At 42.7% G+C, this 16,449-nt stretch overlaps 1 protein-coding gene across 1 annotated transcript in view; it reads left to right on the forward strand.

The window, feature by feature from the left end:
• Positions 1-15,573, forward strand: part of Hs3st3a1 (heparan sulfate-glucosamine 3-sulfotransferase 3A1) — a 105,182-nt gene extending 89,609 nt beyond the window's left edge. Inside the window, exon 2 of the mRNA XM_045131648.1 lies at positions 12,846-15,573. Coding sequence (XP_044987583.1) covers positions 12,846-13,467 — 622 coding nt within the window. The 3' untranslated portion in view covers positions 13,468-15,573. The remainder of the gene's footprint in view (positions 1-12,845) is intronic.
• Positions 15,574-16,449: the final 876 nt, after the last annotated feature.

Raw genomic sequence — 16,449 nt, forward strand, 5'->3', positions numbered from 1 at the left:
TTCTTCCTTCAGGTTGTTGACTTTATGATGTGGTTATAGTATCAGACGGGAACAAAACTAATTCTGTCTTTCATGAGGGCCCATGTTTAATAGAACTTCTTCCCCCTGTTCTACAGTAGTATGGGCCATTTCCTCCCCGAGGATGAAATTTATTTATGTTTTTGTTGGCATATGCTCAACATTCATTGTGATGACTGGAAACTTCAGAGTGGCCAAGCTGAGGGCACATTATATTTCTAGGATTGAGGGACAGTGTAGTTACATGGGAAGGGGAGCATGGAGTCTAACCTCGGTTTCATGCCCTGGGGGTAACAGGAGCTGGGAAAGCTACTTTCTCAAGCTTTCCATGTTCGGCAGGAAGTTGTGCTCTTTCAGTTCCCGCTCTTCTGCCTGTGTGACGTGTGTCCTAGACCTCTTCAAAGGGGCTGATGATTTCGGGTGTCTCTAAGGTTCCTTCCAGTTTTGATATTTAGTGCAGATCCTTGGGAGGCAACAGTGTGGCTTTTTTTTCCTGCCTTTGAGCATTCTCTTTTTCTTCTGCCTTCTCCTCTGCTGCTTACCTGCAGTCTCTCAGTTTTGCTGTCTGTCTGTCTGTGACTGTCAGTTGCTCACACACATGCACACTTCTAAGATGCACAGGGTTCAGACTTAGATTCTAGGTTCTGAATCCTGTACTTGTGTTTTCTTTGTGCTACCTGAAGCCTTTACATCTCTTTGAAAAACAAACCTTTACCATATTTTTTATGTTTTGATTTTGGATGCCTCCCCTTATTTTAAAGTCCAGTCAGGGCTGGAGAGATGGCTTAGCCGTTAAGCACTTGCCTGTGAAGCCTAAGGACCCCAGTTCGAGGCTCAGTTCCCCATGTCCCACGTTAGCCAGATGCACAAGGGGGTGCATGTGTCTGCAGTTCGTTTGCAGAGGCTGGAAGCCCTGGCGCGCCCATTCTCTCTCTCTCCCTCTATCTGTCTTTCTTTCTGTGTCTGTCGCTCTCAAATAAATAAAAAAATAAAATAAAATAAAAATAAAAATTTAATGTCCAGTCATCTTCATTCTAGAGCTTTTATGGTTTCTCTTCTGTGATTTACTTAAAATGAGCATGTAATTTGCTTTCCAAAGTTTACATGGGTGTGAAGCTTCTCGAATCTTTGCAAATCTGAGCATAGCATTTTCATACAATTTTAAGTGAAATAAAACTTAGCTGAAACTAAAGGTGTTTATTTGTTTTTCCTTTAAACTTCTACTACCTTTGATCACTTACATTACATCCCAAGGTTGCATTCTCCTCAGCTCTTCGCTTTGTTGCAAGCCTAGGTGTGTCATTGTGTTTCCCTTTCTGTTTGCACACCTGTACAGTTCTTTGAGCTCACACTCTAGAACATCTGCTGGCATTTATCGCTGGGGATCTTTGCCAAGGGCAGCACTAACTGGGGTGTTTCTTTGAGTGGTACCAATGGACAGGAGAATCCTTACTATTTTACTGGCATGCATTGCATGTGTGTATAGTGTACATGAGTGTGTACATGCATGTATGCATTGGTCCAGATGCTAGTGCAAGTGTGTGCATGTGCATGTGCATGTGGAGACCAAAAGTGCTCAAGAGGTATCTTCCTCAGTTGCTGCCCACCTTGCTTTGTTTTGAGGCAGGATGTCACTGAACCCAGAGTTCAGTAATTTGGCTAGACTAGCCAACCAGTAAGTCCTAGGGATCTGCCTGTTTCCACATCCTTAGCATTGGGATAACAGGTGTGCCACAATGCCCTGTATCTTACTAGGGGTCCAAACTCAGCTTCTCATGCTTGCATGGTGTGGTAGTTTGAATGTGATAGTTTCAATGTATGGCTCCACAGACTAAGGTATTTTAATAAAATTAAGCTTGTAACTTGAGTCCCTAATTGGCAGATTCCCTGCAATCTGGGGATATATCAATGTGGGCAGATCCTGGAGTCTAGGCCTAAAGTGTGTTTGGGGGCTGTTGCAGTCCGGTTCGCATTGCTGATAGAAATCACCCAACCAAGTGCAGCTTCTGGGAAGAAAAGGTTTATTTTGGCTTACAGGCTCAAGGGGAAGCTCCACAATGGCAGGAGAAAACCATGCCATGAGTGGAGAGTGGACATCACCCCATGTTTAACATAAGGTGGACAATAGCAACAGGAGAGTGTGCCAAACACTGGGAAGAGGAAACTGGATATAACACCCATAAGCCCACCTCCAACAATACACTGCAGCAGGAGGCATTAATTGCCAAGTCTCCATCAGCTGTGAATCTAGCATTCAGAAGGCCTAAGTTTATGGGGGACACCTGAATCAAACCACCACAAGGGCAGATCTTCATTCCAGACCAAAGGTGTGCAGAGAGCTCTTTGTACTCTGGTGAATGGTGCTTCATGGTACTGGCTGTTGGTGCTCTCTCTTTGCTTGTATCTACAGAAAGGAGCCAGCTGCTTCTTCTTCCATTGACGGTGTTCCTCTGCACTCTGTGAGCCTGAAATTAATCCCTTCCTTCCATAAACTGTGTCTGGTTGGATGTTTGTCCCAGCAATGAGGAGCTGAGTACTACCCATTGAACTATCTCTTACCCAAAGAGTATCTTCAGCCCACTGTACAATAGCATAGTGACACAATTTTCTACTGTTCCGTGTGATTTCTTAGGCTCCAATTGTCAGGTACCACCCTGGTTCAGAGTTTGAACTGAGGAGATGGCTCAGCACATAAGAGTGCTTGCATGCAACCTGAGAACCCAGGAGGGCCTGATTTGCTGCCTGACATTTCCCAAGACTCATGTAAACATGTGAGTGTGGCCATGCACACCTATAACTCCAATCCTGTGAAGAGCAGACACGGGAGAATCTTTGGGGCTTACTGATCAGCCAGTTTGACCCAAAATAGCAACTCTGAGGTTCAATGAAAGACTCTATCCCAAGGAAGCATGAAGATGAGAAGTAGAAGAGATGTGATGTGTCTTTTCTGGCCTCTGCATGCTCACCCATTGAGGGTGCTCATCTACACACACACACACACACACACACACACACACAGAAATGATACTGGAAATCTTATGACTGCACCAGTTTCCCAGTGATTCAGACTCAGTATCAGAAGTAAAGCAACGGGCCTTGTAGATACGGGTGTGTTGTTAGCGCACCCATGACTGAGACAACGGGGGGCAGATGGGGAACCGCAATGATCAACATGAACATGACAGTAGTTCTTTGCATGTGTGACCCAACATGACTCTCATCCCTTCCGTTTCAGGGTGGCTCTTTGCTATTACCTGGCCACAGTTTTATTTACCCAAATTACCATTCAAGCATCTACAACTTGCCTGCCGCCCCCCCCCCCCCCACCCTCCCCCCCCCCCCCCCCCCCCCGGCCAACCCCGAGTGCCTTTCTTGAAATCAGCCATGGCACATGTTGTGCGTCAAGTCCTGGTGGGATTCAGCTTCAGGTTTATTCTCTTCCACCCTCTGATTATTCAGAGTTGGGAAAGGAGTCAGCGATGCACAGCACTAGAGAAAATCCTTGTCTGCAAGTCTCATGTTTAACATACCTTGACAACGTTTTGATGCTCGCATGGCCTGTCCATCTTGGCTCAGTATGGGAGATGGTTCACAAGCATGTCTTCCCCTGACACCAACTCAAACTTTTTCCAAAGGGAGTTTCCTTTACAGCCTTACAAGTCACGTTTTGAGTGGGGTCTCACATAACAACAGCAGGAAAAGAAATATTAATGTGAATGGGGCCTGGCCCCAGGGACAGTGGGCTGACAGCCTTAGTTCACTGTGGTCTTCTCCAATCACAGGCACACATGGTTAGCCCCCGCCCCCAGGGATTGCCTTCATACCTTGGCCATACAAAAATCACGTCCTCCCTGGCACTCTCTGTTGCTGGAGGCAAAAACAGACAGCAGATTCTGTTTGATTGTATAGATTGAAAAAGAGTCATGTGCAAACAGGCCAGCTTTATTTATTTTTTCATGGTGAATTGCCTGGGCCTTGCAATCTGGAACTCCTGAAGCTTACGCCTCCCAGAGAGAAGATAGTGTTTGAAAATCATGCTGTTTCTAGTTCCTATTTGCAAGAGTCAGGGAAGGGCAGCTTGCACTCCAAGATAGGGAAGAAATGCATTGAATGCCCAAATGGTTTTTCAGAATGTCAAAGACTACCAGTAACATCATGGAAAGAATCAAATTGATGTTGCCTGGGTGTTTGTGAGGGTTGAAAGAACATGCCATTTAAAACTGTAAAGATGGGCTGGAGAGATGGCTTAGCGGTTAAGTGCTTGCCTGTGAAGCCTAAGGACCCTGGTTTGAGGCTCAATTCCCCACGTTAGCCAGATGCACAAGGGGGTGCACACATCTGGAGTTCGTTTGCAGTGGCTGGAGGCCCTGGTGCACCCATTCTCTCTCTCTCTCTCTCTCTCTCTCTGCCTCTTTCTCTCTCTGTGCCTCTTTCTCTATCTGTTGCTCTCAAATAAATGAATTAATAAAGACTTGTTATATAAAACTAAAGACTGAATTTTATTCCATTCCTTCTATGCATAACTATCCGTCTTTGGACAAGCCATGCTACCTCTCCACATGTTTGTCTTCTGGGAAATTAGGATAATAATTCTAGCTGTCTGTGATTGGAGTGAGACCAAAGGAACAACTCATCAGATGTTGGTTTGTGTCAAACCTTTTCCTAAGTGTCTGTTTGTTTCTGTCTCTATCGTGTTCGTCTGAAGGCCTGTGAGCTTGAATTCCTCCTGGCTGTCTTGGGTCTGTTACTTTCCATGTAGTCCAGCCTATGAGTATCGTTGCTCGGCTGTGCCATTTTATTTTGATGTTTCAGGCACCGAGGAAGAGAGGACAGATACAGGTCTCCTTTGTCACAAACTTCCCTTATCAAATCCAGTGAGGTTTCTTAGGTCTGGATTTCTGGTCTTTATGTTGCCCATTGGACAGAGCTTTGAATTGCACAAGCTAATGTTTTAAAGCACAGGTAGAATCCTGTAAGGCTTAAGAAGAAATGGGGGACCAAAGACCTGAAGTGACTTACCTATGGACTTACAGCTTGTGAATGCCAGAAAGTGACTGAAGTTCATACACTTTTCCCAGTTCTGAGTTTTCTATAAGCCATGTTCCCTACATGAGGCCTATGTGATCCATTAGAACAGTATTTCATAATAAGGCCAACATTTTGTCTTTCTCTGAGTCCTTATGGAGAAAAAATTTTTACAAGTAGTTCAACTCTATTAAAAAGAAAATCATGGGCCGGGCATGGTGGTGCACAGCTTTAATCCCAGCATTTGGAAGGCAAAGGTAGGAGGATCACCATGAGTTGGAGGCCACTCTGAGACTACATAGTGAATTCCAGGTCAGCTTGGACTAGAGAAAAACCCTTCCTCAAAAAAATAAATAAATAAATAAATAAAATAAAATAAAATAAATAAAACCAAAAGAAAGAAAGAAAGGAAGGAAGGAAAATCTCACACACTTATTTTGTGATGGAGAAACGACTACATTTTTCCCCCTTCTAACCTACTTGACTTTCTTGTAAGCTCACCCTCATTTTCCACCTTTAAAACTTTGAAATCTCCTTTGAAAACAAACCAGCTAGCAAGCTATTGCAGTCAGGTTCACATTTCTGATAGAAATCACCCAACCAAGAGCAGCTTCTGGTAAAAAGAGGTTGAAGGCTAGAGGGGAATCTCCACAATGGCAGGGGAAAATGATGGCATGGCCAACATAAGGTGGACCATAGCAACAGGAGAGTGTGCCAAACACTGGCATGGGGAAACTGGCTATAACGCCCATAAGCCCGCCCCCAAAAATACCCTCCCTCCAGGAGATGTTAATTCCCAAATCTCCATCAGCTGGGAACCTAGCACTCAGAATACCTAAGTTTATGGGGACACCTGAATCAAACCACCACACCAGCATCCTCATGTCCCCCTACACACATCTGTTATTCTCCCTGACTTTCTTCCCTGCCACCAGCACGTATGAGGCTGCAGCTCCTCAGACTTGGTTATGTTGGAAGAACACTCTAAGGTAATTAGCCGCTGGGTTCCTTTTCCTGCTTGTTCCTGCCTGAGTAAGAGCTGTGATCAGATCTCTCCTGTCACCAGTCACACTGCCATCTTCTTAGTCTAGTTTCACGTGACTCCATGATCCTTCTGCTCTTCTGTCTTCAATTCAGAGTCAAGGTCTTCCCACTGTGTTCTAAGACTCTCTAGTCTCACTTTCTCCCACTGTTTAATTGTCCCATCTAAGCTGTAGCCTGCATATCCTTTCTCTAAGCCCTTTGATTACTGACTTTAATTTTTTTTTTTTAATTTGAGAGAGAGAGACAGAGAGAGAACTGGTGCACCAGGGCCTCAGCCACTGCAATCAAACCACAGATACTTGCGCCACTTAGTGGGCATGTGTAACCTTCTGTTGGCTTCACTTTTCTTTGTCTGGCTTACTTGGGATCTGGAGAGTTGAACATGGGTCCTTAGGCTTCACTGGCAAGTGTCTTAACCACTAAGCAGGGAGAGGGAGAGAGAGAGAGAAAGAGAGAATGCTGCTGCAAATGACCTCCAGATGCATGTATCACTTTGTGCATCTGGCCTTAAGTGGGTACTGGGGAATAGAACCTGGGTCATTAGACTTTGCAGGCAAGCACCTTAACCACTGACCATCTCTCCATCTCGAGATTGCTGACCTGTTTAATAAATAGAAATAACCATAAATCATACATAGAGAGGGACACTCATTACCATGTCCTGAGAATTTGAATATGTCATCTAATTTCTCCTAAGGTCAGTTTCTCATTAGAAAAATCTTCACTTCGAAATCTTCACTTCATTTCTCCCATAGCTGTGTAAGGATTCAATGAGCACGTTGCTGCTAAAATAGTTTGCAGCCATAGGTCATTTTCAGATCATATTCCTACTTGTTCCAGACCCTTGAGACATCATTTTTGTGATTCCCAGGACTGTGAGAATGAGTGGCCATCTGAGAGACAGAGGTTGGGCAGCTCTAGTTCTCATTGTTAGCTGGGGATGAGAGGAAATTGGTATGGGCAATGCCCCTGGCCCCTAGGTAAGTGTGTAGTGTGTTCCACTCTTTTTTTTTTTTTTTTTGCTTTACAACCTGTAGTTTTACAAGCTTACTTTTCTTAGAAAATATTGTCTTTCTTTTGTTTGTACAAAATGCACATTTTTTTCAGAGACACTTGTGAGAAATTAAACATTTTTGTAAACACAGTAAAATATTTATTCACATATAACTTAAATTCAAAAAAAGGACACAAATCTGAGGATACACCTCCATGAATTTCCACCAAGTAGATTCACTTGTGTAACCAGCACTGCCCAGGCATATGTCCATCTCTGCAGAAGCCTTGGATGACCCTACCCTGGCTCTAATTCAGTGTAATGACTGTCTTGACAGAGAGTGGGATACATGAATTTTACAGGTTTTTGGACTTTTCATGAATGGAATTGTGCAGCATCATTGTGACTGGATGTTTGTTTGCAAGGTTCACCCACAGAACCAGGTGTGAGTATCAAGGCTGAAGTCCTTTGCTTGGATGGCTCTGTGTTGTGTGTATACATTTCCATAGTTGGATACCCTGAATGTGGGACTGTGGTGATTATCTGTGAACATGAGTGAACAGGTATGAAGATTTACTGGGCATGCAGTTTCAGGGAGGAAATATGAACGCATGCTCAGCTTTGGAGTCAGGACCAAGCCGCTTTCTGAAGTCACTGCACCAGCTTGCCCCCATCAACAGAGTGCCCATTACTTCACATCCTCACCTACCCTGGGGCCCTCGGTCACTTTTATTCTAGTTGTTCAAGTGAATGCACCATAATATGATATTGAGACAGTAATACTGGGTTTAATTTGTGTTTCCTTGGTGACTAATGAATTCTAATCACTCTTCATGAATTTTTCAAACACTCAATCCTGTGTTTTGTATCAAGTGGTCATTTGAGGTTTTTTGCTCATTTTTTTCTTTCATGCTGTTTATTTTTCTTTAACTTACTGACATGTAGGAGTTCTATATTAGGTATATATTCTATCTTATTTGTATATTACATATGTGATTCTTGTCAGATATGAGTATTGTCCATATTTTCTCATATTCTGGGGTTTGCCTTTTTACTCACTTGATGATATCATTTGTTGAATAAAAGTCTTTATTTTTAATATAATCCAATTCATCATTTTTTTCTACCAATTTAAAGTGTTATAAATTTTTAAAATACTTACTTCCCTCAAAATCACTGAGATATTTTCCTGGGTCTCCCTCCAACTGTTCATTGCTTTGTCATTTCCATTCCTATGCAAGCAGTGTAGAATTGATTCTTATGCCCAGTAAGATGTGCAGAGGTTAAGATGTATTTTTCCTTATAATCAATTTGAATGTAATTCATTAAGAATGCAGTGGGAAGGATTATTTATTTATTTATTTATTTATTTGTCCCTTTATACATTTGGACCTCCTTCCAGAGATGACCATTAAGGCAGGGAGCAAACATACCACTTGAGGATAGCAGGAACTCAGTGGCCCATATTACTAAGAAGATCTAAGTACACAGGCTGTATTTGTTGTGTACCTTTCCCACATGTTAGAAGCACAGGGTGGGTGTGTGGTCGTTGGACTGTAGCTGTTCCCCACAGCCTCAGGTATATGAAGCTTCCTACATAGGTCTCCAGCAAGTAGAGCCCTACTGGAGTAGGTACGTCACTGAGGATGGATCTTGATTCCAGTGTTCAGAGTCATCTCGTACCTGCTGCTGCTGGCTGTGGTCTCTCTGCTATGGATGTGTGATGAACTGAGTCAGCTTTCTTCCCATGATGAAGCTTCTGCTGGAATCTGTAAACCTGAAATGACCATTTCCTTCCACAAGCTGCTTCTGGTCTGGTGTTTGTCCAGCAACAAGAAGGTGACTACAGCAATATGTAGGAAGGCTCTTCCTGTCTGTGCTCTGAGCACAAGACTGGCTGTGCATAGGATTGCTGGAGAACTGGCCACCTTACTCAAAGGGCGACCCCGATCCTCCAAGTTTGTGAGACCCAGCCATGGAGGCAGTAATGTTCCTCTGCAGTGCAGCAGAAGACTTTCTCAGTCATTTAAACACTGCCACCGTAAACTACTATCTAGGCCTTTGGTGGAAATAGAAAAGCATAATTGATTGAACAATGTCTACCATGGTCCCTTGCTTGGGAATCACATTTCCTAAACCATAACTGGACAGCTGCTCAAACAACTCCAGCCCAGGAGAGTTACCTGGAGCAATCAATCAATTTAAAAATGAGGGTGACACCAGACATGACTCAGATAAAAACCTCTACATTCCTATTCTCTGTGATGGTCCCACCCTGGCACACTATGTTCATGTCTCCCTCCATAATGAGTCTCTGTACTTCCAAAGATAGTAGAGTTCATGGTCTTCAAGCCAGGCATCTGCACTGTGTGAACATTAAATGGGTGGGTGCTTGGACATGCTAACGATCACGATAGAGACCTGTCTGATTTTCTCTGGGCCCCACTTGGCTGGACTGAAGATGGTTCTCTTAAGAGTTGTAGAATTGGAATGTTGGGCATCTAATACTTGAGAGCAGTGCTCCATGTGTTTCTGCAGCAGTGGCTGGGCTGTATGACAGTATGGTCCAGATTTCCCACATATTTGGCTTGATATTTTTGTGCTGAGATGAATAAACTGAGTTTAGATACATGAAGTCTCAGTTCCTGGTCACCCAGCTGGCCGTGGGATGAGATGTGCCACAAACCTCATTTTCTCATTTCAGATCTGCTTCACAAGCTGTCAAATATTATTTCACTTCCCTTTGGCCTAGCAAGGAAAAAACCAACAACCACAGCTTCCCTGAGAACCTTGTTCCAGTGTTTAATTATCAGCAAAACCAAAGACTTTAAATAATTTCATTCCACTCTGTTGAAGATTTTAATCTCTCTAGAGTTCTTTTGAAAAAAACAAAATTGTGGTAAAATATAACACAGAGTTTTCTATCTTGAGATTTAGTAGTGGTGGTGAATCACACTGTGTGTGCTCAGAGTCTGGTAGTGATGGTGAATCACAATGTACATGCTCAGTCTCCAGTAGTGATGGTGTATCACATTGTGCTTGCTCAGTCTTCAGTAGTGATGGTAACCACTGTGTATTCAGTCCAGTACTAAGAGTAATTATGCTGTTTTATCCTCAGTCTCCATACTCTTAATCTTGGAAAACTAAAACTCTGTCCATTGTATAGCATCTCTCCACTCTTCCTTCCCCAAGCCCTACGAATTTAGTAACAGTCTATGACTTTGACTACTATAGATACCTTATGTAAATGGACCAGGTGGTGTACATTTAGTATGACTGCCTAATTTCACTTACTATAATGTCCTCAATGTTCAATCATGTTGTACCATAGAATTTTCTTCATCTTTATGACTGAATAAAACTTTTGTGTGTATATGTCACATCTTGCATATCTGCTCATTTGTTGATGGGCACGTGTGAGGCTCCCACCTTTGGCTGTTGTGAATTCTTATGGAGCTCTTTGGAGAGGAAGAAGAAAATATGCATAATCTAGTTTAAAATGATCCTCAATTTGATTGTGCGTTCCTTTATTATCCTCACATTCATTTTTATTTTTTTAATTTATCATTTTATTTTCATTTCTTTGAGAAAGGAGAAAGACAGTCAGATAGACAGAGAATGGACATGCCAGGGCCTTTAGCCACTGCAAATGAACTCCAGCTGCATGTACCACCTTGATGTTTGCTTTTATCACCCCAAGCTCTCCACTGTGAAATTCTCTCACTAGGAAATTCCAACCATCTCTGCCCAGATCTCCTGGTTTATATCTTACCAGGGCAACCTGGGCTCCAAACAGGTTGCTCTGGCTATTTCCTGGCAAGTCCAACAGGGGTCCTTCGGCTCCTCAGGCAAGTGCCTTAACCACTAAACCATCTCGCTAGCCTCTTTCGATTTTTTAAAAGTACTCAACAGAAATCAACTGTAAGGTTGTTCTGTCTTCAAAACAATATAATAAAATAAGATGACTTGACAGAAACAAACAGGCACAAAGTTCCACAAGCCCCCATGGGAATATCAGCACCACCAGAGTGCCATCAAGGCCAAGGACCATGGGCCAGACAGCACACAGGAGCCTGAACACTGCCAGCTAACAGAGAGGTTTAAATTTATCTGGTTAGCATAGTAGGGGAGTGTATAGGAGGGGACTTAAGAATGAAATTGACTATTCTTTATGAATTCTTAAAGGCAAATAGAAGGTGCAAACGATACATCTTATACCCTCTCTTTTATGTCTGACATTTTCCGCAGTGTGTAGTTAGCAAACAGGACAAGGCTGTGCAATCCCAGCAGCGGCAAACATGCAACATGAAGTGTGTCCTTTTGTAACAAATACAGAATAGAACTGCACAATGACCAACATAAAACAAATTAGAAAATTAAATTGAAAATAACAACAAAGATAGATATTACCTAAAATTCAGGGAAATCAGAACCAGTTAATGTAACTGCTAAATATTGACAGTTATGAAAATGACTCAATGACATATTGATACTTACAGGACCTGACCAAATCTGGGTTTATAGAGAAAATACCAGGCTCAAAGTGCTTATGTGACTTGAGAGATTAGAAGTAAATGAAGTAAGCAAGGAATTTTGCAAAGGAAGAAGAAACAAGTACACTATGACATAATAACAACTTATAATTGAACCAAAATAGAAAGGGACCAAGATATTTGGAATATGATAATGAGGTATTTTTCTAATCATTATAAAAATTTGGAACACATAGCTTTCTTACCACAAGCAAAAGCACCTCGAAAACTGGAATGCCAGTGTTTTCTGTGATATAGAAGGTATGCCCTGGGTATCCACAGGGGATATTCCCAAAGAGCCCCATCCCCTGAGACTTTTGAAATCCAGGTTGATACCAGAACAACATGCTTTGGGTGTTTTTTTTTTTTTTTCCTATATACCCTGCAGCTATGGGGGGCATCAGAGTTCATCTGTCCTCCCACATCTTATGCCTTCCTTGCTCCTTTGCATCTCTGCTCTTGCTTTTTGAGGCTTTGATTAAATGACACCAGGGTCACATGAACACCAGGACTCTGGTAACAGGACAGCCAATGTTATTACCAAGGTACTCCTAAGTAACTCATGGGTAGGTAGTGAGTACAGTGTGGCTGTGATGAACAAAGGAATGGCTGAGGTCCTTGGCAACACAGAGTGGGCAGCGTGAGGTTTCCTTCCACTACTCAGAATAACCCAGTGTTTAAAACTTGTAGGTTGCTTATTTCTGGAATATCCCATGTGATCCTCTCAGACTATGGTCTAAGCTGAAATCAGGGCCAGTGAAGCCATGGAGACAAGTGTACATTGTAGTTTATGTTTAAAATGACTCTCTCATTGGTAAGAAAAACTTCTGGGAGAAGTGTCTGGTATGGAGGACAAAACCCACACCAGGACAAGCTGTGCATCCAGATATTTTAATACCATCTGTAAGAGTTTCATTGTGTTTATGACAATGTTTGTCATTCACTTAAAGAACTGAGCAAAGTTGTATTCTAACAGCATTGTAGGTGGACTGTGGCAGTAACCCTTATTCTAGACCAGGCGCATTTCTAATCTGTTGACAGGCCCATTTGTGCCAAGGTTATTATTCAGCATTCGGTGCCAGGAGCCTGAATCATGAAGTGGTCACCCACTCTCCCTGGTCAGCCCTGAGGGCCCTGTCTTTCCCTAGAGGGGGCCTAGTACCCTGGCTGCCGCAGATGGGGGAACTAGGGTCCTCTTCCAGGTTCTAACGAGCCTTTCTTGTTCCCCGCAGGGACCTGATGCCCAGAACCCTGGAGGGGCAGATCACCATGGAGAAGACGCCCAGCTACTTCGTGACGCGCGAGGCGCCCGCGCGCATCTCGGCCATGTCCAAGGACACCAAGCTGATCGTGGTGGTGCGCGACCCGGTGACCAGGGCCGTCTCGGACTACACGCAGACGCTATCCAAGCGGCCCGACATCCCCAGCTTCGAGAGCCTGACGTTCCGGAACCGCAGCGCGGGCCTCATCGACACGTCCTGGAGCGCCATCCAGATCGGCCTGTACGCCAAGCACCTGGAGCCCTGGCTGCGCCACTTCCCGCTCGGACAGATGCTCTTCGTGAGCGGCGAGCGGCTGGTCAGCGACCCGGCCGGAGAGCTGGGCCGCGTGCAGGACTTCCTGGGCCTCAAGCGCATCATCACCGACAAGCACTTCTACTTCAACCAGACCAAGGGCTTCCCCTGCCTCAAGAAAGCCGAGGGCAGCAGCAAGCCGCACTGCCTGGGCAAGACCAAGGGCCGAGCGCACCCGGCCATCGCGCGCGAGGTGCTGCGGAGGCTGCGGGATTTCTACCGGCCCTTCAACCGCAAGTTCTACCAGATGACCGGCCAGGACTTCGGCTGGGATGGATGACAGATATAATTTAAAAAGAAAAAAAAATCAAAATATAATATATTTTTTTACTGATCTATAGAGGAAAGGCGGTTTAATATTTGTGCTGAGAAGGTGTGTTTCAGTATTTCTTTTTTTTCTTTATTCTCCCTCCCATTCCATCCTAATGTATAACTAACACAGAACATTTGGATAAACCCAGAAAAGGAAGACTTCGCAAACCAAATACTCCCAATCTTCTGCTTTCATTTTGTGTTCTCTACACCCATTCATAAAGTATAAGCATCAGTTTCTGTAAAACATATTTTTTTTTTATTTCTGGGGATAAATATCTGTTTTTAAAACACAAAGCTGTAATAAACTTGATATTTACCCTTCTGTTTTCCCACCTTTCTCCTGTGCCACTTTTCATAAATCATTTCCCAGGTAACAATAATAAATGTTTGCACACAGTTTTCATGGCACTTTCAAATATATTTTTTCACCAAACTGCCAAGTGTTAAAGGAGTATACACATACAGGTCATTATTTCCATTTTACAGATAAGGAAAACTGAGTCTCAGGGAGTTTAACGACCTTTGGCCAGAGGGTGCATCCTTAGCAAAATCTCATCTTCAATTTTTCCTTCTTTTGTGTTACATTTCCCAAGGGAGGATGAGACATAAAACACCTTGAGAAGTTCAATCTAAGATGACTTGGAAAGGGACAGACAGCTTCCTATTGCCTCTGAGGTCTAGGCTGGCCTGTGGCACCCAGTCTCATTACATAGTTGTATCCAATAAAGTCACTAGAGCTGAGACACAACCTTTCCTAAGAGCTCATCTTGCCTCCTGACTTGCCAAAGCATCCTGAGCTCAGGGAAACAGACTGGTGGTCAGCTGAGCTCCAGAGATATTACCCAGTGCTTTTGTTTGAGAGCAAGGTGGGTGAGCATAGCGAGAACTCAAGAGTAGGGTTATTTCCTATTGGTTGACTTGACTTTTCTTCTTCTTTTTTAAGGAAAAACCCACATCAAATGTGAACCCATTTTCCATTGCCTTTTTTTGCAGAAAGGAAATCTACTTTTCATCACAATATCTTGTTTCTAACCTTGGACGTAATACTAAAATATTATCAGCTAACACCTTCCCAACACCCTCATTTTTCATGGAGACTATCACTCTGTCACTTTATTTTTTCATCCATTTCCTACTCATACCAATTATCACCTCATGCTCATTAATGTTTTGAAAATATTCTCAGAAATACAAAACTACACTTGTGGGCAAAGAAGTGTTTGTTTTCCCTCTGTTCCTGCCTCTTCCTGCCCATCCCCCACTTAAATCCTTCAGATAAATCAATAGTTTATTAAGAAAGTAGTCCTTGGCTCTCTGAGTGGCTATTAACAAGATTAGCATTAATGGGAATTAAATTGGTTTAGCGAGGAGCACATATGCATGGGATATATAAAACATTTATAATTACTATGTCAGCACCATTTTATTACAGGCTTAAACCCAAGAAGAAATGTCTTCTACTCCATCAAAGTTTTTTTTATCTACCAAAATTTAAAGGACCAGACATTCCAGTATAATACAATAAAGCTCTGCTTCTTCATGTTATCAATCAAAAGAAACTAAGATTGTTTTAAAATATGCAGGAGCATTGTCATAGATGCTACATGTAAATATTCCCTGAGAAGACTAACATGGGATTGAGATGAAGAAAGATCTTGTAAGTTTCTAGATATGTGTGTATACACACACACACACGCACACACACACACACACACACAGTCTTTGGGTTTATTTGTTAATATCCCATTTACAAGAGTCAAGTAAATACCAAAGCCAGGTAACCCTTTCCAGTTGATCTTCATTTCTGTGCCTTTACTTATTCAATGCCACAGCCTGTTAATGTCATGGCTTATTTTATGCTACATTAATCACCACAATAAGATACTCATTTAAAACTCTTCTAATCTTTTAATTTGTTTTGTTTGTGCTTCTAAATCTTTTGTATGTGTCCCTTTGTCTGCCATTATGGAAAAGTGGCTTGCCTTGCACAAAAAAAGAAATTAATTGTATCTAATTCAATAACTTCCTCTTTTTGTGTGGAAGATATAATAAAAGAACAGTTTAGTTGTAAGGATCTCTTGCATGCAGATATTTTTGTTTATCTTATTTTAAAAATGAAGGAGTAGAGAGTCTTCCAAGAAAACCTCCATACTTGTAAGATTCCCTGAGATGGTTCCAAGTTAGGGATGTCTATGAAATATGTAAAGATCTAGACTTGATGTTCCATTTCTGCCTTCACTGGAGAACTTATACCCATGTCCATGGAATTGGCCCAACATTTCTTCTGTCCAGTCAGGTACACCAAGAAACAGACTTTGACCTTGAGCAGAGCCTGTCAGCCACACTGTCTCTGAGAAGCCATGCCTGTCACCCCCTCACTTTTTCCTGGGTGCAACGTGGCTGCCAAAGAAATGAAATCTCCATGCTAAACCCCTGCCTTCTGAAACCATACCTGGAGTACACTCTCTAAAAAGTGATTTTATCCTGATAACTGGACATTAAGAAGCATCTAGAGCTGGCTTAGTGGTTAAGGCTTTTGTAAAGCTAAAGGACCTCCTCGGTCTGATTCCTCAGGACCCACGTAAGCCAGATGCACAAGGTGACACCTGCATCTGGAGTTCATCTTCAGTGGCTGGAAGCCCTGGATCACCTATTCTCTCTCTCCCTCTCTCTCTCTCTCTCTCTCTCTCTCTCTCTCTCTCTCATACACACACACACACACACACACACACACACACACGCTCACACTTTGCCTCTTTCCCTCTCTCAAATAAATAAATAAAAATAAAATATTTTTTAAAAGAAGAAGCATCTAGAACATAGATATAATTTTAGTACAATCTTTAACCCTAGAATAAACCCCATGGATAATGTGGATCAAATGCCATCTGGCGTTCAGATAGAGCATTTAGAAACATAGATGCACCTGTGGACTCTTAACTTAGGA

The sequence above is a fragment of the Jaculus jaculus genome, chromosome 12 (assembly GCF_020740685.1).
Source record: "Jaculus jaculus isolate mJacJac1 chromosome 12, mJacJac1.mat.Y.cur, whole genome shotgun sequence".
NCBI lineage: Eukaryota > Metazoa > Chordata > Mammalia > Rodentia > Dipodidae > Jaculus > Jaculus jaculus.